We start from the raw sequence: 21,437 nt of genomic DNA, 5'->3' as shown, positions 1-21,437 counted from the left end.
ATGGCTTCATGCTCTGATTCCTTAGATCAAGCTCAATCATGGTTGTACTACAAGAGAAAGTTACCTTTGCCTGACTTTTTTTTCCTCCCCCAAAGCTGCCATCGTCACAGTGTAAAAGTCTTGTATCTGAGACCATTTTAGGTAGTGACTTCATATTTCCAGGTTTTTATAAACTCTTCATTTGTGTTGCTTCTCATGAAATTGACCTCTGACCTAATGTGGCTGCCATGCTGTGGTCATGTGGCTTTTGAAGTTTAGTTAATTAATGTTTGATACACGTTCTTACTTTCCATTACCAATTTTGTCTAGTTTACTTCAGCATTCCTTTAAACTCAAAATGAATAATACTGACCATAGTTGATACACATTTATACAGTAATTGGAACACAGTTGCAGTCTATGGTTCTCATCTTGGTGTAGTCTATTTGGGGACTTGATGTGTAAATGTTTCTTTTGGTGGAAAGCATCATTCAGCACCTAGAACTGGGAAGGCTATTGATTTTAGTACAATCTGGAGAGGAGATCAAGAGAAAAACCACCACCCCAACATACCAATATTGGGGAGGCAAAGGGAATACATTAGTTTCTAATGCCAGCAAGGGTATTCCAATTAGGTTAGCTTTGAGCTGCCTTGGCAATGAAATGTCATATTAGTGTATTACAAATAACATTTGTGTATAATATTAAATGAAGAAGAAAAAAGACTGGTTCACATCTTTCTATAATAACTTGAGAGCGGTTTTCCCTTTGTTTCAGAGTAAAGCATGTGTGACCTCACAGCACAGGCAATCAGCAGTTTGCTACAATTTCCAGAGGTAACTGTAGAAGCACTTGGGGCGGATGAGATCAAATTGGACTCCGTGCTACATGGAAAGTTTGCTACAGGTGTGATTTTCCTTTTCTTTTGTGAGTTATTAAATCTTATTAAATTCACTATACAAAAAATGCTGTAGATTAAACAGAAAATTGTGAGGGCAAAAAGCAACATGGTTAAACCTTTTCTTTTGTATTATGGTCTTATAAAACTTAAACTAGAAAGGAAGGGGGGAGAAATCAACAAAAAAACAGAAGGGAGACCAAATCAAAACAAGAACAACAACTCAGGTAAGACAACCATTAAATGTATTTATCTAAATGCTAGAAGTATCAGAAACAAAATTCTAGAACTTGAAGCTACTGCACTAACAAGTAACTATGATGTGATAGGTGTTACAGAAACTTGGTTGTCTGAGAGTGATGGGGACGAATATAATATTTGTGGGTATACACTGTATAGGAAAGACAGGCAGGACAGAAGAGGAGGAGGGGTAGCGCTTTACATAAGAAACAGTCTTGAAGCCCAGGTGTTAAACCTGGACAAAGAAAATAAAGCCAAATCAATATGGGTCAGAACAATGGACAAAAATTCAAAGGGCATAATAATAGGAGCATGCTATAGACCGCCAGGTCCAGACGGTGAGCAAAATAATCTGTTATACAATGACATTAGAAATGTGTGTAGCAAAGGTAGAAGCCATACTAATGGGGGATTTCAACTTCCCCCATATAAAATGGGAAAACCCGGTGGGTAGCACGAAGGATGAAATTGAAATGGTGGAAATGGCAAATGACTGCTTCCTAACACAATTTGTCAAGGCACTGACTAGAGGGGAGGCATGCCTTGATTTAGTCTTTTCAAATAACGAAGACAGAATAACTAAAACAGAGGTCAGAGAACGACTGGCAAACTCAGACCACAACATGGTCTCATTTGAAGTGTTTTTTAAAACCCCAAAAGTAAAGACTAAAGCTAAGGTTTACAATTTTAGAAAAGCAAACTATGAAGGTATGAAACAGAGACTAACAGAAGTAGATTGGAGTAAAATAGAGAAAACACCCACAGAAGAAGGATGGTTGTTCTTCAAAAATGTAGTACTAGAGGCACAAAAGAATTACATCCCTAAAGTATACAAATCTAAATGTAAAACTAAATTGCCAAAATGGTTTAATAGATCAATAAAAAAATATTCAGTGAAAAAAGGCACTTCATAGAGCATTAAAAAAGGACCAAAAAGAAAGTACACAGAAAGAGTACACGGAACTGCAAACGCAAGTCAAAAAGGAAGTTAAAAAGGCCAAGAGAGAAATAGAAATGAACATTGCTAAGGGAGCTAAAACCAATTCCAAAATGTTTTTCCAATATTACAACAGCAAGCGAACATTCAAAGAGGAGATTAAATGTTTAAGAGATACAAATGGCAAAATCGTAGATGAAGAAAAAAAAAATAGCAAATATATTAAATGATTACTTTTCACAAGTTTTTACAAAGGAAGATACTGACAACATGCCCCACATGTCATCCAGTTCCTATCCAGTTTTAAATAACTTTAGCATAACTGAGGCAGAAGTGTTAAAGGGACTAGGAGCTCTTAAAATAAACAAATCCCCTGGGCCGGATGAGATCCTCCCAGTAGTACTCAAAGAAATGAAAGAAGTAATTTACAAACCGCTAACCAAGATCATGCAGCAGTCTCTTGACACAGGGGTGGTACTGACAGACTGGAAAATTGCAAACGTAATACCGATCCACAAAAAGGGAAACAAAACTGAACCAGGTAACTACAGACCAGTAAGCCTGACTTCTATTATATGCAAACTTATGGAAACTATAATAAGATCCAAAATGGAAAATTACCTATATGGTAACAGTATCCTGGGAGACAGTCAACATGGTTTTAGGAAAGGGAGATCGTGTCTAACTAACTTGCTTGATTTTTTTGAGGATGCAACATCGATAATGGATAATTGCAAAGCATATGACATGGTTTATTTAGAGTTCCAGAAAGCTGTTGACAAAGTCCTGCACAAAAGATTAATTCTCAAACTGAACGCAGTTGGGATTCAAGGAAACACATGTACATGGATTAGGGAGTGGTTAACATGTAGAAAACAGAAAGTACTGATTAGAGGAAAAAGTGTGGTAACCAGTGGTGTACCACAGGGATCAGTATTAGGTCCTCTGCTATTCCTAATCTACATTAATGATTTAGATTCTGGTATAGTAAGCAAACTTGTTAAATTTGCAGACCACACAAAAGTAGGAGGAGTGGCAAACACTGTTGTAGCAGCAAAGGTCATTCAAAATGATCTAGACAAGATTCAGAACTGGGCAGACACATGGCAAATGACATTTAATAGAGAAAAGTGTAAGGTACTGCACGCAGGAAATAAAAATGTACATTATAAATATCATATGGGAGATACTGAAATTGGAGAAGGAATCTATGAAAAAGACCTAGGAGTTTTTGTTGACTCAGAAATGTCTTCATCTAGACAATGTGGGGAAGCTATAAAAAAGGCTAACAAGATGCTCGGATACATTGTGAAAAGTGTTGAATTTAAGTCAAGGGAAGTAATGTTAAAACTGTACAATGCACTAGTAAGACCTCATCTTGAATATTGTGTGCAGTTCTGGTCACCTCGCTATAAAAAAGATACTGCTGCTCTAGAAAGAGTGCAAAGAAGAGCGACCAGAATTATTCCGGGCTTAAAAGGCATGTCATGTGCAGACAGGGTAAAAGAATTGAATCTGTTCAGTCTTGAACAAAGAAGACTACGTGGCAACCTAATTCAAGCATTCAAAATTCTAAAAGGTATTGACAGTGTCGACCCAAGGGACTTTTTCGACCTGAAAAAAGAAACAAGGACCAGGGGTCACAAATGGAGATTAGACAAAGGGGCATTCAGAACAGAAAATAGGAGGCACTTTTTTACACAGAGAATTGTGAGGGAATCAACTCCCCAGTAATGTTGTTGAAGCTGACACCCTGGGATCCTTCAAGAAGCTGCTTGATGAGATTCTGGGATCAATAAGCTACTAACAACCAAACGAGCAAGATGGGCCGAATGGCCTCCTCTCGTTTGTAAACTTTCTTATGTTCTTATGTTCTTAATATTTCTGGTATTTAGGCAAGAATGGGCTGGCCTGGCTGGCGTGTGGTCCTCAGCTAAAAGTAGTCAACTCTGTCACAGGGGAGCGTCTTTCAGCATATCGGTTCAGAAGCGTTGGGGAGAACTCTCCCAATATCCTGGCAGCGAAGGAGTTCTGCTGGCTGAAAAGGACAGGCCTTCTTGTGGGACTGGAGGAAACGGAAGGGAGCATGCTCTTTCTCTATGACCTGGGCATATCACGGGTCGTGAAAGCTGTGGCTTTACCTGGAAGGGTAAGTGTAGTTTGGTTTTTAATAAATACCCGTCTGGAGTGACATTCATGTCATACAAACCACAGGCTTTGCATGGGGTCTTCACATTTGATAAGCAGCTGATAATGTTCTATAATTAATTTTATAGTCCATTCCATTAGCTGTTTTCCAGTAAAAAAAACAAAACAAAACAAAACAAAAAAACCTTTTCTATCTGGCCAGAACCATCACGTATTTTTTCACATCTGTTTACATAATGCCCCTGGAATTGGGATACTTTTTTTTTTTTTTTTTTGGCCCAGGAATTAACATAATGACTCAAATCTGCAGTTAATTATTACTTAATATCATTTATTATTAAAACATGTTGGTGCTTTGTAAAATGTGAAATATAATTCCTGTGCTGGTACTCTGTGAAAAAGCCTTTTGTGATGTAAAATAAATTAAGAACACATCACTAAGGTATGTACTTAATTTGGAAAATTAAATGTTATATTACCTCAATGATTTTAATGATTCAAATGAACAGTGGAGGATCAAACTTTAAACAATATATTATTTTAGCAGTAGACATTTCAAGTAAAACATCTGTTCATTCTTTTTTTTTTTTTCCTTGCCTTTATCCAGATAACTGCTATTGAACCATTAATAAATCACGGTGGTGGCAGTGCCAGCACCCAGCATTTACACCGTAGTCTACGCTGGTTCTTTGGGGCTGTGGCAGTAGTGACAGACGTGGGGCATGTTCTGCTGATTGATCTGTGTTTGGATGAGTTGTCGTGTAGTCAGAGTGAGCTAGAAGCTTCAGGTAAATTGGAACAATTTTAATGTACAATTATTACATATTAAATTCTGTTTTCTTTTTTTTGACCAATAGATATAAAACAAGGACTGACTGTCATACTTGAGACTTTTCATAAGCCTGAGTACTCCACATGGAAATCACCTCAGCAAGACTTTTGTAGGCTGGAAAGTCTGTTTGTATTCCCGCTGTTAACACTAGTCCTGAATCATGCATTCATACACCTGTTTAATCATATGCATGTCTAGGTCTTAAAGTGGTCAACAAGTCTCTGACAGATCTCACGAATCCGTGAGACTGCGACCAGGGAAGGGAGACATCTATGCCTTCAGTTACAGAGCCCGTCAGGGACTACAGCTACAGCAATTCAGTACCTGACAAGAACAAACCAGTTAGCAGTTGGGTTTTCAGATGGCTGCCTTCAGCTTTGGAACATGAAGACATTAAAGAAAGAGTAAGTCTCATGCACAGTCAAAGAGAAAATCGCAAATAGGATTTTTACAGGAAATGTCTGTATTGCCATATTACCACCATCTGTGTACCTAATACACAGCTGATAGTAATGTAGTAAGCATTTTTTAATTACGTAAAATCTGTGTTTTTAAAATGGTATGTTGCTCTGCACTGCAGCTGTCCTACCCTTCTGTTTGTTTAGTGAAGAAAAAAAAAATTGTCAATCAACGGCAAGAAGACATTTTGTAATTCGGTAGTTTAACTTGGCTGCAGTTTACAACAGAGCATGCAAGAGCCATTCATGGACTAGTATTAAATATGTATTTCCCTCACAAGGTATCACTCACAGTTAGAAGGTGGGAGAGTGTCTGTTCATGCTTTGACGTTCCAGGAACCTGAGAATGATCCTCGTAACTGCTGCTATCTTTGGGCTGTACAGTCTGCCCAGGACAATTGAGTAACCACCCCACCATTGCTTTATCAAAATATACAACTGAGAAACTAATTCTAATGTTAATTTATGTAAATTATGTTGCATTAAACACCTGCTCTTCTGTAGCATTTTTAAATGCTGCAGTTTCACTTATAGTATAGTTTTGATACATGCTGGATTAAAACACTGCTGATTGATTTGAAAAAAATTAAGAGCTTGAAAGTTAGACTTCTGTCATACAATTATAAATTGAAAATATGCTTTTTCACTTGCTTCAAGCACATTATCCAAATGAATTCAACCAAGAGTTCCATTCATATTTCAATTATCTCGTTTCAGTGAAGGGGATATTGTTAGCTTGCACCTGTTGCAGTTGGCATTTGGAGACAGGAAGTGCCTGGCTTCTGGACAGATCCTCTATGAGGTAATACAAGCTTTACACATTGTACCAATAGGCTTACTTGGCATGTAGTGAGAATCCTCTCTGTTATTCTGGAGAAAAAATAAATCTGTGGCCATTGTGTGTTAGCTTTTCTCCATTCTGTATTTTAAAGTGTTTCTGTGCTTATTGTAGTAGTGATTGTTGTAACCGTGTCAGAGCTAAAATTTAAGGGTGCCATTGATCCTGGAGTTCTGTTTATTTTATTTATTGTTTGTTTTTACACAGGAATACAATGGATACACAGTATACATTCTCCCAGAAAGTCTGTAGGTCATGGGTTTTGACAGTTTTTAGTTTTTTGTTGCAGGGTTTGGAATACTGCGAGGAGTGTTACAGTCAGGACCTGACTGGGGGTGTATTCTCACAAGCCACCAGCACCCGACTGCTTGGCTGCCAAACTATTGAACAGTGTAGGAGCCACCTTGATCGGGATGAAAGCATGAATGACGGTTGGTTTCTTTTTCTTCCCCTTCCTTTTTTTTGTTTTATTACTTGACATTCCATTATTTATTTTTGTACATTCTTTCCCATGCCCTATACTGTCTTAACACAGATTTTTTTATTGCAGTGGTTTATATTTGCCAGTGATTCATGTCTGTTTAATTTCCATTTTTCTGCAGTCTCTTCGCTTGACACAAGCGTGGCCATCTTCAGTTGCCAAGTGAAATCTTATGGGCAGTGCAAACCCTCTACTTACCTGGGTGTCTTTGATATTGATCGCTGGTACCATGCACAGATGCCTGATTCTTTAAGGTAAAAACTGTATGCTTTTTTTAATGTTCCTTAACTAAGTCTTTGTAAACCCCACTAAACAAACCTGCTGTGTATTTGAACTCTGCTTGAGAAAGTGGCTGAACCCAACAGTATTGTAGTTGCTTTTGGTTTATGTAGCTGTGTTTTCTTTCTAGAACTGGCGAGTTTCTTCACAGTTGCTCCTATTTTGCTCTGTGGTTGCTGGACGCTGTGACAGTGACCTCCCCAAATCCCCTCCTGGACATCTTGGTTCATGAACGCAGTTTGAAACATACTGAAAATAAAAATCATCATGAAAAAATATATTGGGCCAGATAAAATTGCATCCGGGCACTAGCTCAGTGGCCCAAGGGGCCAGCAGTTAAAAATCTAAACGTAGAGCTCTGATACTGAGAAATCCTCTCCTGATCACTCGTTTTATCTCCAAACTCTTCAATAATGTGATCCAAGTCATTATTTTATTACTATAACATCTGCAAAAAACTCTGCAAATGTCAGTGATATTTGAGTGCTGGATGCAGACGCAGTTACCTCCGTGTTATCTCTGTAGTGCTTGGGGCTATGAGATATGCCCTTTTTTCTGTTTCACTCTTCTCCTAACGGTCTCACTCATCCATCGAAAGGTTTTCTTGGCTTTGTCTGGAGAAAAAGTGACTAGAGACCTGTGCTTTACATCTTTTTCATGATGTTGGACAGGGTCCGACATCGGACTAGAAAGGGAAAATTGTAATGTCGGACCTGATCCCACATAGGACCGCAAATGGTTAAAACAGCAAGAGCCTGATTACGTAACGTCATTGGTGATGCCTTTATGTGATGACTGCCAGTGCTGTATAATATTTCTTATTTAATATATTAGAGATATTCAATTGTAATGAAATTTGAGTAGTGAAATATTTATCATATTCTTTCTCGGCAGAGAATAATTCAATTTTGTTCCATATGTATCCTGTTACAGATGCAACTTGCTTGTTAGTTGGGGATTGTACACCTAACATGTTCTGGTTTTCAGAAGGAGGTTAGTGTTCTGAATTTTTTCACTTGTGTTTTTTTTTTGACATTTCTGTTAATTTTCCAATGTTCAAAGAAAAGCCAAGCTGAATAAAACCTGTCAACTTCATTTACATATTAAATATACCTATCCATTAAAAGGTATGCATACATTGGGCCACATGTATCTCATTTGGGATACAGTGTCTAATTGTCTTCAAGTTAAAAGTATGTTTCTGTATCCAGTTGCGTTGTGATCTTTTCATGCCTACCTAATGTGGATGTTTGTATTTGTGTGTTATAAAAATTTTTCAGACATTAAGTTTCCTAAAGAAATCTGGTCCTTGTCTAAGTGAAGCTATTCCTGATGGTTACAACAGGTGTTTAATGGCTGGCCTGCTGTCTCCCCGACTTTCTGATGTGCAGCCTTCCAGTCTTATCCAGGTAAGCTTACAGAAGCATTCATCAACAAGTGGTGCTGTCGTTGCTGTCTGAGACTGTTATGCTGTCCTACGATCTGTTTGATTCTAGTTTCAGCTTAATATATGTTTTAACTCAACACCGGAGACCTGTTTACAGGTCTAAATGATTTTAAACTTTTATTTAAAAAAACGGATTAGTAAACAAACCTAATATACTTTCTATCTCTGGAATATTTCTGGTATTTTAGATTTAGTAGTGGGTTTCCTAAAAATATAGCATTGCACGTCCCCAGGTGCTTTTCAATTACGTACCTGTACTTTTTCTTTTCATTGTCAACATCCTGACAACTTTTTACACTTCTCTTTTTAAAGTCTGTTTTCAAAGCTCTTTTCAAAATTGCCACTAGTCCACTGGTAGTGTAAGGATTATTGCCCACATTGTCAAACAGGTAGCACAGCCCCAACAGAAAAGCCAGAGCACTTTTTAAATTACTGTTCCTGCAGTGACAGATCTCAAACCCCAGTGCACTAGAACAGCCATTTTGAAAACAGCTTTAAAAACAGACTTTAAAAAGTTGTCAGAATGTTAAAGTTCTGATTACACTAGGAGTAGAAAGCGGTAAACTGTGCATTTTCATATTGCACTGGCGGTGAGAAACCTTGCAGTATATGTAAATCCAAGAGTTTTTTATGACAATATAAAAAACCTCCATGAATACTACAGAAGCCTGCCATTATTGAGACCTTTTTTTTGTTTCCTCCCCTCGCCCAACCCCACCCCCACCCCCCAACTTTGAAGTGTTTTGTTTGGAGGTCTGTGGCATACAGTACACTATGTAGTGTATGCTTTCTGTTGCTCTTCAAATGCAAATATGTTTACTTGGCATGTCTAGTTTAGCTGCTATGGTGTCCCAGGTGTCTTGCTTTATCAGCTTATCCTTATGAACTGGATGGGACATATCATACAGTTGAGGGCATTTTTGCACCCTGAAAACCAGACTTTTGTTTGCCTTGCTCGCTATACATTGTGCAGATAACATCACACAACAACACTTCAGTTGATTGGTCTAGATGGAAATTTGCCGCACGTTATTAAAAATTGCTCTGCTTTCTATAATTGCACCCATTCAAAATAGTAGATTCTATTGATTTTTACGCTTTCCGTTTTCCACTGCTGTGCCCAGTGTAATCTATCCTTAACAATGAAAAGAAAAATTACAGGTACTTTATTTAAACAGTTGTGGTAACATCTGGGGACGTATAACGCAGTATTTTCCAGAACCTCGCTATCTACTCTTTAAGCTCCAGAAACTGTTAAGGCAAATCTATCTGTTATATCTTACTCTATAGGAGGAACAGTTGGAAGCCATACTATCAACTGTCGTTAAAACAAGTTCCTTTTGTCTGGTAACTGGGTGGACCCGAGAAGGTAAGGGTATCTTAGTGTCCTTGTACATACTAAATTTACTTGTGTATGTCCAATCCTTGAGGTTATTGCTGTTTGGATCTCCAATATAGTTCTGACAGATTTACTAATAAGTAAGATTTAAACTTGCTGTTGAGCCTTTCATCAGCTTCACTACATTTTTTTTTTTTTTTTTAAATAGAGCAACCAAAGTCTGGAGCTAACCTACGCTTTGTACTTGAGCAGGCATGGAATAAGTTGGTTCGTACAAAAGATGAACTTGACAACATTTGTGAGTATACATGTGCTTGCTTATAAACTATGCTTTTAATGAAGATTTTTTTTTTTTTTTTTTTTTTTAGGTTTATTAGTGAAATTGTCAGGCAGTGCTTCATAAGCATTTTATTTGCTGAAGATGAAATTAAATACATGCTTTTAAGGTATCTGAAAATTGCTCCATAATCCAACAGCACATTAAGGACCCTCTCAAGTAGTACTCTTCAGTATCAAGTGGCAGCTTTTATTGCCGTCCACTCCATGTATGCGCCAATTTCCTTTCCAAATGCCACTGTTCATCTTAACTTTTTCAAACAGATGTGTGCAGTTTGACATTTTCAAGGGAAGCTAGACATTTCCTTCTAATTCAACATTTTAATTGCTTTGGCAGTAATACCTCCGTTTGTTTATTTATCCAAGGACAATGAAAAAATATTAAATTGTGGTAATTGCACAGTACATCAATCTCACTAGTAAAAAGTGAAAATGTTAAGTTGTATTTGCTTGCTTCTTTAAGGTGCGCCACTCTTTAATAGCTCCTGTAACCTCATTGATCCACAAACACTCCAGGTTATGCAGCACTATCAGTTGCTACTTAGCAACCTCAGCACCATTTTTAATTGCTTCCTCAGTGAAGCACAAGAACTAACTGAGAAAGGTGAGTTCTGTTTGTCATATCGGTTGCTCTGAGACTAATTTGTCTATTTTTGTGAAAATGTCGAAGTGGAAGCAGTTTGGTTTTTTTGGGGGGGAGGGAGGGCATGACGACAGTGACAGACATTTTTTTGGGGCGGAGAAAATAAAAGTGTATGGTGAGTTTTTCACTGTTTGTGTATTTCACAGGTCTAGTGGACTTAACGAACAAACATGTGGTTGCCGACCTTATTTTTCAATATGCCCAGGTGGTGCTGTGGTTCTGTCGTTCTGGTCTCCTGCCAGAAGGTACCGGTAAGTCTATAGTAACTGGAAAAATTTCATTATTTTATTTTGATTCTTCAGGAGTGTCGTTGAAGCTGCTTAACAGTAGAAAGAAACTCCCAATTAACATTGTCCTGTCTGCCGTCCCAATTTGCTGTTGCACTTATATTTTTTTTAATCAATATTGTCGTCAGAAGGCAGACCACCTGTAAGTTACTTCTTCACTTTGTGTTTGTATACACTGTCTAGATGTACGTACCCTCTAAATTTCTGTGTGCTTGTTTTATTAAAGCATATTAATTAACCAGGGTTTATTACTTCTACTGAGACCAAATGTTTTAACATGACTGGTAGTAAAGCTACAGTGTGCTTGAATTGGTTCCAGTGGTTTCTGAGTGTGCATTATTTGTTGCTTTCCAGTGTTTTGATTTTATTTGTTTTTTTAGATGTTCTGCAGATATCTAAGCCCTGCTATAACTATCCTGAAATACAGAACTATTATAACGGCAGACGGCAAAAGCTTGAACGCTCATCTAGGTAGGAAGTGAAAATTGTTTTTTGGGTTGTTTTTTTTAGCTTTTTGATTTGAATAGTGTGTGCTTGTTTACTTTGGTGTTCAACAGCTAAATCATGTTTAACTTTTTCTTTAGAGGTAAATGGTCTTCAAATTGCCTTATGATTGATGGAATGGTGGCCCAGTTCGGAGATCGAATTGAGAAGGTATGGAAGCGTGATGAAGGCAGAACTGGAAGATACCCGCCTCCAACACTGCATGTAAGTCCTAAAGTGTTTTTTTTTTTATTAACTTTATTAAGTTAATTTATTAACTTCTACAGGAAACTAATCATACACAACAGGTGGGGAGGTTCTGAAAGAGACATTGGCTGAGACATTTTTGGATGTCTAATGCTGTCTCATCTTGATATATATATATTTAAGCTGATTTGTGTGCTGTGGCATTTTTTTTTGCTTTTGTGGTTTATGAAATGGTGCAGTTACATCCCTTTCACGTACAAATGCTGCTACAGAGCAGTCTGAGACGTGTAAAAAAAATCATTTAAAATATCCATTCACATAGAATGAAACTGCGCAATCTAGTATAATACCGATATAATACAGTCTTAACCCTTTCACACAGCCAAGGGGATCATGTGAGTACAACTTTAAAACCTGGCAGTCAGCAGATCGTTTTCATGGCAACGATTGTATCCACGCCGAAGCATCGTGTCAGCAATTTGCCCATAAATTACAGCATCACGCACCGTCCATTCTATTTGAATTCACCTTGTCTGCCCGCAAAGTTAACCGTAACTTCTTCTGGACTCCAGTTATACCTCATTCTTGATCAGCCATTGTATTTTGGGGGGGTGAAAGCGTGTAACACCGACGACAAAAAGACCCAAGACATCCGGTTTACAGGCATGTGGGATGTTTCCTTGCAATTCGCTCCCACTATAGTGCTTCAGTACCGGCATACCATTTCACACAGGCAGTTAAGATGCTTCAGTGCCGTCTCTGAACCACCTTGCATATAAAATATGACGCCTCTGATGGTATAGTCAGTTCACACAGACCAAAATGCTGCATCGGTCCTGGTTCTGAGCCATCATAACTCATCTCTGTGAAAGGAGTATTCAAGTACTATTGTAGGGGTGGGGGTGGTTTGAATATCACCACAATAGTCTTGAGAGTTTTGTAGTTTGGTAATAAATAACCCCCCCCCCCGACAGGCATTGCGTGATGTTTACCTGTTGGAGAGTGCTGAAGAATCTGCAAAGCATGCAATTGTATCCTTTTATTTGTGTATATTTCTCCATCCTTCAGTCACAATTGGTCTGTGAAGAGTTGGAAGGATATGCTTTGTTTGCTTACCCGCTTGTTTTAATCTGCAAAGCTCTATTGCATATCAAGTTACTTTCCTAAAAATGCTTATTTGAGTGAATATGTACTGAAGATGTTTGTTTATTTAAAAGCTAATTTCCTTAACAAATGCAATTTTAGGTTATTTATTTGTTATTGGATGTCCTCTATTCTTTTCCCAATAAACCAGAGTCTTCTGTTGAATCTTTCCCAACTGCCTTTGCGATCCCTTTGGGATTGGTAAAGCTTATCCAGGGATTTTGGCTACTGGATCATAATGATCATGAGGTAACTGAAGTGCCAGTCCTTAATTTTGGCTGTGATTTGAGTTCTGGAAATTTGCTTGTAAAATGCACTTATCTATTTGTAACACAGACAGCTTTGGATCTCATCCTTCACCCAACCACTAGCCGATCAATGCTGTCTTGGCAACATGCACGGATAATCCAGGCCTTGATGTGCCAAGGGGAGCACAGACAAGCCCTTCGATACATACAGATGATGAAGCCGCCAATGTCGACTAGCAGTGAAATAAAACCGTACCTCACTGTGTTGAAGTTTAACAGGTACTGTTAAACTAAAACATCTGCTGGCATTAATACCTTCAGTTGACTTCATTGCAAGTTTTTTTTATTTTTTTGTATTTGTTTCTGTTTATTCATTATTATAAGGTGTATGGTGGAGGCCTGGAGTTTGCTAAGGCAACATTCCAATAGGTTAAATGTGGAGGAGTTGCTAAAACACATGTATGAAATGTGTCAGGAGATGAGACTAATGGAAGACCTTCTAAAGCTGCCATTCATAGTCACTGAGCAGGTAGGTGCCAATAAATTTTAGTTTAGTAAGTTGACCAGGATTCTTGGAGTAGTTAAGATAAAAATAGGCTAAGGGTGTCTTAAAAGATGGTCTTAATGAGTAGGCACAAATAAAGCCTTTTTATATTTGTAACGTGCATAGTTAATAACATTATTTACGTATTTTGATTTCTGATTTGCCGGTCCCATCATAACTACCAGCAAATCAGTTTTGGAAATGTTTTGTAAGTATGCGCCTTCTATGTATTCTATGTAAATAAAAAGTGCGCTGCCTTGGATCCAGAGCAAGTCAAGCTTTTGTTCCTGGCAAACAACATGTAAATAAATTATGCACATTGAAGAAAACTGACTGTATATAGTTTGCGCTGCTTTGGAGTTTCAAAATGAACTGTTAAACCTGGGAATAATACTTTGTGTTTTAATACATTTTTTTTTTTTTTTTTTTTTTTTTTTTAAACCGGGCAGCGTACTCAGTCAGGGTTTCCTGATTTTGTGCACAAGCTTTTACTGAGCATCAATGATATTAAAATAATCACATCTAGTGGGGACGGGCAGGGGGCTGAAAGCTACTGTGGCAGGTACAATCATCGATGTTTTTTCGAACGAGTATCTTTTCTGTGCTCAATTAATCGATTTGATATTTGGAGGCTTAACTGACAGCCCTACTACATTTACATCTGGTATCGCAGACCTCTGTATGCACACCATGTAAATGCCTCCTAGTCTATAGTGATGTTCACCCTCTCAAACAAGTTTTCCTTGAAGTGCAAGAAAAGGACAGTGTTCAGAATTCTGTTTCATTCTTTTACAAAAGAGGTCATTCAGCCCATGTATGCTCGTCTGGATTTCAAAACTTTTGTCCAGTTACATCTTGAAGAATCCAAGTGATTCATCCTCAACACCATGATTTAGGTAAACTTAAACATGAAAAAAGGTAAGTTTTACCTGTTTGACCAATGTGGGCAATAATCCTTACACTATCGGTGCACTAGAGCAGGTGTTTTGAAAAGAGCTTTGAAATACTTTAAAGTTACAAGTGTAAAAGGTTGTCAGAATTAACAAAGAAATTGGGCAGTGTAGCTTATGGGGTTTAAAAAAAAAAAAAAAAAAAAAAAAAAAAAATTCATGACCTACACAATGCAGGAAAAGCATAAAAGTTCAGATTTGGACATTTCAGTCTTGATGCCAGCATTGTTATATTGACATGTACTGTTCACTTACACTAATGTCTGTTTTTTTTATTTTTTTTTTATTTTCTCTCTGAGTTGCAGGAGTGTTTGGAGAAGTTCCTGCAAAGCAATGGTGACCTTCAAAACCAAGAGTTTCTCATGGTTTATTATTTCCAGCGAGCCAACTATATGTCAGCATTGCAACTCAATCAGACCCTAAAGATGAACTTAATGGTATGCAATGACTTTCGGTATACAAGCCCGTTGTATAGACATTTGTGTATTTACACATAATGCATTTTTTCTTAATGAAAACTCCCTGGAAAACCTGAAGTAGAGTACTTTTCAAAGAATTGCATTCAATCATGCTGTGTATGCAGTTTATTCACCTACACCAGGGGTTCCCAAGCTCTTTTAAGTCCTGCGCACCTTTTTTAGGTTTTTTATTTATATTAAATAAACCTGGACCACCACACTGCCATGGTAGCGATAATTAATTCTATTCTATATCAAGGAGCCAGTCAGTGAAGTATTTGCCAAAATATTAGTGTTTTTAGTCCTGTGTAGAGATGTCATCCCATACATAGAACAACCCCAACCCCCCCAAGTTGAGAACTGCTGACCTACACAATTGAGGTGGACTTAAACAAATGTTTAGTCCTGTTTCTTTTTTGCTTATTAGAATGACCGAGATCCTCAACTGAAAGAAAGAACAATTGCCAGAAATTCTATTTTAGACCAGTATGGAAAGGTTCTTCCCAGAGTGCAACGGAGACTTGCCACAGAACGAGCAAAACCTTACTGCCATCCATCCACAATTCTGCGGGAAGGTACACTCGGAATTGAGTAAAAGTTTACAGTGCATGGTTAGTTGGATGTCACAGTAGGGTTATCCCAATGCAGGTTTAGTAGTAAGATCACTGTTGCACTTTATTCCAAAGCAGGTAAGCACATTATATGTGCTTCTAAGTTAACGCAGCTGCTTCTCTTGGCAGAATTTGCACTCTGAGGGCTAAACGGAAACCTGAAATTCATAGTATTTCAGTAGCTATTTACTGAAATCTGATCTGTAGAGTTGCAGATTTTAACTTTATGCATATTCTACATTGGTGGTGCAGTTAGTTAAACAACTAGTACGATGCTTTTTGTTTTTGTCTCAAGGCACATGTATGCTTTTAATCCTTCTATTTACAGTTTCAAGGCCAAAGCCATTGTCCACCATGGCAAAACCAGCTGCTTCAGGGAATATCCTCACAAGAGCAACCTTCATTAACAATGTGCTCTCTAAAATTGGGGAGGTGTGGGTTGGCAATATTACTAAACCGGATCTGTTACCATTCAAAGGGTAAGTTCTAATTTTGTTTCAGATTATAGATGTTGTAGTTAAAAAATTAAGAGGACAAATGATTTTTTATTTAAAAAAACACTGTGTACAAAAAGGTATACCTCCAATACAATCATATAAGCACGAGTTTCAAACTGACTTTGGACAAGGCCTCAGTACAGCTCAGTGCATATGTTTATATCAGAAAGCACAGGGGTCTATGGAGTCAATTGAAAAGAGATTAAAAGATTGACAAACCTTTACAATGTTTGATATTTATACCTTTGTAAGCAATTGTTGACTCCTCTTCAACGCGACTGGTTTCTGTCCAGTAATCGAGGTAGTCGTTATTTTATTACACACGGAGAGCCTAATACATACTTCCTGTGTGGGAAGGGGGGCAGTGCTCTCTGACCTTATGGTCCACCACATGCTACATTCAGCAGGACACATCCATCTTGTCTTTCTAAAATACCTCCCCAGATTCCGGGTCAGCCACGTGTAATGAGAGAATCCTAAAATTGGAAAGTACTGCAGTAAAACGACTGTAAAACTACATTAACAACATCATTAATGGCTTATGCAGAAAGCCATTACTACAATGTGAATATGTGGCCAATATACAGAAACAAAGTAAAGGTGACTTTTTTTTAAAATCTTTCTTTTTTGCTTTTTATAGTCCGAAAATTCCAGAATTGCCACTCATTAAATCACTCCCACCATCATTAGACCAAGCTAATGCATTTGTGGGCACACCTATTACCACAATTACAAAGAAGGTTTCCAGGTAACACAAAAATAAAAAAGACCCCTATGTGGTGTTTCTCGCACAAAATACTGGTAACTTTGCTGTGCACTGTTGACCTCATCAATGACAGAAATTTGTGACACTATGCCTTTGTATACTCCCATTCAAAGTACAAATATCTGGTTTTAACAACCTTTTAACTTTTCCACCAGTGACCTATTTATTTATTTATGTATTTATTTATTTATTTTGGGTTGCCCAGGTTACTTGATTTGGTGGCTCTGCCTGCTCGGGAGATGTCTCCTGACGCTATGAGCATTCAGCAAACTCAACCCAAGGTTATCCCATCATGGACTACATCTAGTGCATTACGGCCAAGTTCTATCAAGCCCAGCTACCTCAAAAATGTTTTTAAGCCCTCCGAGTTAACCTTGCTGCAAACTCCTCCAGTGGTAAAGGTGAGTTGTAAAAAAAAGTTGACATTTAGTATAAGCAATTTAATGATTATCTCTTGGTTTATATTTTTCAGTGAAGCTTTCAGTTACAAGGCAACTGTAAATAAGAACTCCTTGCACAGTGAAGACAGTAATATTGCATCAGCTGCTTGACAAATAAATCAGTATTTTCTCTTTTTTGATTTGGCTTTTTTCTATATAACAGAGAGCAAGAGCTTTGACATCTGCTGCCTCTGATGTCCCTGGCTTCACCCCCCAGTCCATCCTGAGGTCCAGCCAGGACCCAACGCCTGTAGGGTCTCCTTCTGCTTCTCCGGGCGGGTCCCTCACCCCACCTCTGCATGTGAAAGAAAGTCGTATCACCTTCATAGGGGCTACAACCAAACCTGCACAATGGAGCAATTGGGTAAGCAGGACAGGTTGGAATAGAAAGTACAAGGACCAAGCTGTTAATAAAACCTTGGCACACATAAAAACAATTTTTTTTATGTGTTGAGAATATAGGTTATGGTGGTCTAACTTTACATCATACTTATGGCTAATCCCTTTTTTTTCTTTTTGGTTTTTCTTCTCTTAAAACCACCTTGCCCATTCACAATATTTGTACTGCACTGCAGGATGATTGTACAGCATGTAACATGTATTTATTTAAACAGATTGCAGCTGATGATGAAATAAACTTGCTCTCAGCAACTTCATCAGTGCTCAAATCAAGATCTCGGTCAGCTAGCCCTTGGTCTACTTCTGCAGAAGAAAGTGTTTTGTTTGTACCAAGCAATCCACTGGTCTTGCAACAGCAGGAGGAGATTCCCGACCGAGATGCTTCAGAAGACATGCAGGTTGTCAAGGAGATGAGCCACATTTCTGCACGATCTGGAGACTCCACGTTGGAATTCCTTGATGCACCTCCCCCCGAGGAGCTCGAGGATGATGTGATTATAAACGCAAAGCCAGCGGTCTCTGTGGACTGTAAACCAGCGCAGGTGGAATTGTCGCAGGTGGCAGTGCTGGAGGAGGAGGATAAAGAAGAGGTGTCTAAGGTAGACTTAATAGAGAAGCAGGAAGAAAGACTTCCCCCAGAGGATGAAAGTGAAGTGGTAGAGCCACCCATTGAGTACAAAGGTAACTTGATGTTCCTGTACAGTCAGAGTCAGGCTCTGCATATATATGTACCTGTATAACCTTGTTTTTGTTTAATTCTTTTCCTTAGATTTGGATAATGTGGATGTCCCCTCAACATTGACACATGCTAGTATTAGGGAAGCCTTTGTGACAGACTTTTGTTACATGGCAGCATCTGAGAGGTAATACAAAAAGATTCCATTAAAATTAGTTTGCCAAAATTGTTATTGGCATACAAACCGTTTTTGTTTGTGCTCTAGTAGTATCTATTTATGATCTCTGTGTGTCGGGGGGTGGGGGTGGGGGTGGGTAGGACGACATGTTTATCTTTAATTTGTCACTAAATGGCCATGAGACATAACTTCTCTTGGTTAGGCTATAATTTCACACATTTGTGTAACATTTCCTTATGGCAATTTGTAGGTATACCTTTTAAGATTGGAACGGTATCGCACAGTAGCCATTACCTGTGTATCATCTTTCCATATGTGTATGGTAATTGCCTTTTTAAATATGTTTTTAGCAGTGAACAAAAATCTTACCCACTGTTTTGAGGTGGTTTTTGGGACTGACGACTCTTCAGATGTTTTGGTACCTGCAGCAGCTGATAGTCGGTGTAAGTAAAGAAAAAAAAGAATTAATACGTATATGAAAAGTTGATGGAATATGTTTAAAAATATTAGAAAATGGTGTGTTTAAAAGATCGTGTTTTTTAGCAGGACTTTGCACCTGTAGCTACCAACTGCTTAGTTGATAAATACAGCACTATAGTCTTCCATGTTAACTGGGCAATTACAAAGGCCATGAAATTTTTATATAATCCTCTCCTGTAGCCGTGGTACATGTCAGTGAAGTTGTAGCACCTTCAGAAAACAAACCTGAGGACATTGTAGAGAATTGTACAATTGAGGAACAGGTTTGTTTGGAAGAGGAGGCCACTGCAAAGAAGGTTGGATGCTTGGAAGAGGAGACCCCTGCTGAAGAATCTGGTGTCTGCTTGGAAGAGCCCTCTGTTGATGGCCTTCCTCTAATCTCTGAGGAAATACAGGTCAGGGTAATATAAAAAATTGTCTACCAGTACATTCCTGATTCATTGGAGACTTAAGTTGCTCTTGTTTTTTCTTTTTTCTATTGGTTAACTTTTTACTCCTTGAAATGAAGGCTAACTTTTTTCCTGGTTTATTTTAGTTGTTGAGTGAATGAAAATAACAATACTTAGTTGTGTTCTGCACACTCCAGAGAGAACAGTAAAATTAGGATACATTTTTTTTAGTTTTTTGGGGGGGGTATACTTGAGGTTTTTTTTTTTTATGTATTTATTTTTTTAATTTCAGGTTCTAGATCACACTGTTGTAGAAGATCCTGAACTAGTTTTTTACACAGAGTTGCAGCCGACTGTCCCTGTTCTTACCCCGGTCCAGTTCTCCGACATGCAGCACTTGGAAGGAGAGGAACTGTTGAAAATTAGGGAAACCAATGAAAGTGAAGTTTCTAAGATTCATGGTGACCTGGAACCAGCTCCTAGCAGTTTTTCTTTAATACTTGAAGCTGAGGATGGAGAAAATGAAATGGAAAATGCAGCTACTGAACCTAATGCACACCTTCTGGTTGTAGAGTTGTCTAAAGTGAGAGAAAGTGGAGACCATGCTGAGGAGGATCGTGGTGTTTCTGAAGAGTCGGAACAACAAATTTGTAATCGGGAGGCTGTAACTTTGGTAAAGGCTGCAGAAGAGAGTCCTGAAGCCCAAATTGGTATTACGGAGTCTCTTCCATACGTGCCTGAGCCGATTAAAATGGCTAATGCAGAGAACCTGCTAGACGTTGTCAAAGACACTAGAACTAAGGGGTTTGTTACTGAGTTGGTCGACAGCTGTATGCAGGAAGAAATGCTGGTGACGGGCAAAACAGTAAGAAGCTCAACATCCAAATCCTTGGAGGAACCTATTCATGCTTTGACAGATGCTAGCATCAAAGAGATAACCAGCACTCTGGCAGAGAACAAGCAGAACTCAAGACGCACCAGGGGAAAGAGTTTGATGGTTGAGGAGAAGACTACAGATGGCGAGCCTTTGGACCAACCAGACTTACAGGTGCCTACCACTCCCAGAAGATCTATGAGAAGTGCAAAGCACCAGCCCCAAACAAACACATCAGCTACACCAGGGAGCACCCTGAGAAAAACTAAAGATGTCAAGTTAGAACCTGATGCAGAACAGGAAACTACACAGCCAACCATGCCAAGGAAAGGGGGGCGCAGAACAAGGAGTAGCCTCGTTGAGCCTGTGGAACGCGTCCAAGCTACGGATAAAGATAGTAAACAAGAGGCAGTGATGACGGTGACTCCTACAAGGAAAACCAAGCAAACAAGCAGTATCTTGGCTGTTTCTGAAAGTGCCCCGGTGGACCAGCCAGTAAAAGTGTCAGCCAGTCCCAGTAGGGTTACCCTGAGATCCACAGGGGTCACGTTGGAGATTCCCCAAGTGTCCCAACAAAAGGACATTTCCACCGAGCTTCACGAACAGATGCCCCTCACCAGGGGTGTGCCAATTTTTAAACAACTTATTGTCCAGGGAACAAAATGTTAGCAAGATCTACTTGCCCGTTCCCTGTTGCACAAAACACACAAAAAGTAGACTATAACTTGTAGGATTTGGGTTTTATTTAATGGTAAACACAATCAATTGGTTGGTTATTTAACAGCAAGTTTATACCAGGCTGGCTTGCTGGTCCAAAAGGTCTTGCTACCAGAGGTTCCTAGTTCTAATCCCCGCTCAGCCACTGATTAACTGTGTGTGACCCTAAGTCACTTAACCCCCCGTCCTTCGTCCTTCCTGTTATAAGTGACTCTGTAATAGTTGCTGTAGCATA

The 21,437-nt window shown here is 38.6% G+C and overlaps 3 protein-coding genes across 3 annotated transcripts; all 3 read left to right on the top strand.

Moving 5' to 3' along the window:
• Positions 1–764: 764 nt before the first annotated feature.
• On the top strand, positions 765–17,966 carry LOC121315359 (protein ELYS-like). Its single transcript, XM_041249387.1, is given in 30 exon segments — positions 765–885; positions 3,950–4,203; positions 4,810–4,990; positions 5,233–5,257; positions 5,259–5,438; positions 5,774–5,890; positions 6,210–6,294; positions 6,620–6,761; positions 6,933–7,065; positions 7,221–7,327; positions 7,689–7,702; positions 8,042–8,083; positions 8,371–8,499; positions 9,828–9,906; positions 10,085–10,174; positions 10,676–10,816; positions 11,002–11,106; positions 11,523–11,613; positions 11,727–11,850; positions 12,807–12,863; positions 13,078–13,224; positions 13,312–13,502; positions 13,608–13,752; positions 15,023–15,154; positions 15,603–15,750; positions 16,115–16,265; positions 16,924–17,031; positions 17,255–17,450; positions 17,653–17,853; positions 17,952–17,966. Coding segments are annotated over 30 exon segments (3,651 nt in total).
• Positions 17,967–18,127: 161 nt separating this feature from the next.
• LOC121315358 (protein ELYS-like) lies at positions 18,128–18,755 on the top strand. The gene is made up of 2 exons (XM_041249384.1): positions 18,128–18,569; positions 18,658–18,755. The coding sequence occupies exons 1-2, from the start codon at positions 18,281–18,283 to the stop codon at positions 18,753–18,755; spliced, it is 387 nt and encodes a 128-aa protein (XP_041105318.1). The 5' UTR covers positions 18,128–18,280.
• Positions 18,756–19,082: 327 nt separating this feature from the next.
• On the top strand, positions 19,083–21,437 carry LOC121315357 (protein ELYS-like). The gene is made up of 3 exons (XM_041249383.1): positions 19,083–19,185; positions 19,403–19,617; positions 19,904–21,437. Exons 1-3 carry the CDS (start codon positions 19,083–19,085, stop codon positions 21,152–21,154), a joined length of 1,569 nt encoding a protein of 522 aa, XP_041105317.1. The 3' UTR covers positions 21,155–21,437.

The sequence above is a fragment of the Polyodon spathula genome, chromosome 5 (assembly GCF_017654505.1).
Source record: "Polyodon spathula isolate WHYD16114869_AA chromosome 5, ASM1765450v1, whole genome shotgun sequence".
NCBI classification, from domain to species: Eukaryota; Metazoa; Chordata; class Actinopteri; order Acipenseriformes; family Polyodontidae; genus Polyodon; species Polyodon spathula.
Note: the sequence above shows the minus strand (reverse complement) of the source record. Positions and strands in the feature narration are given on the sequence as shown.

Coding starts and splice junctions, on each gene's coding strand:
- LOC121315357 (XM_041249383.1), top strand. CDS start 19,083: ATGTTTTTAGCAGTGAACAAAAATCTTACCCACTGTTTTGAGGTGGTT. Junction 19,186..19,402: donor TGCAGCAGCTGATAGTCGGT/GTAAGTAAAGAA, acceptor CCTCTCCTGTAG/CCGTGGTACATGTCAGTGAA. Junction 19,618..19,903: donor TAATCTCTGAGGAAATACAG/GTCAGGGTAATA, acceptor TTTTAATTTCAG/GTTCTAGATCACACTGTTGT.
- LOC121315358 (XM_041249384.1), top strand. CDS start 18,281: ATGCAGGTTGTCAAGGAGATGAGCCACATTTCTGCACGATCTGGAGAC. Junction 18,570..18,657: donor GCCACCCATTGAGTACAAAG/GTAACTTGATGT, acceptor TCTTTTCCTTAG/ATTTGGATAATGTGGATGTC.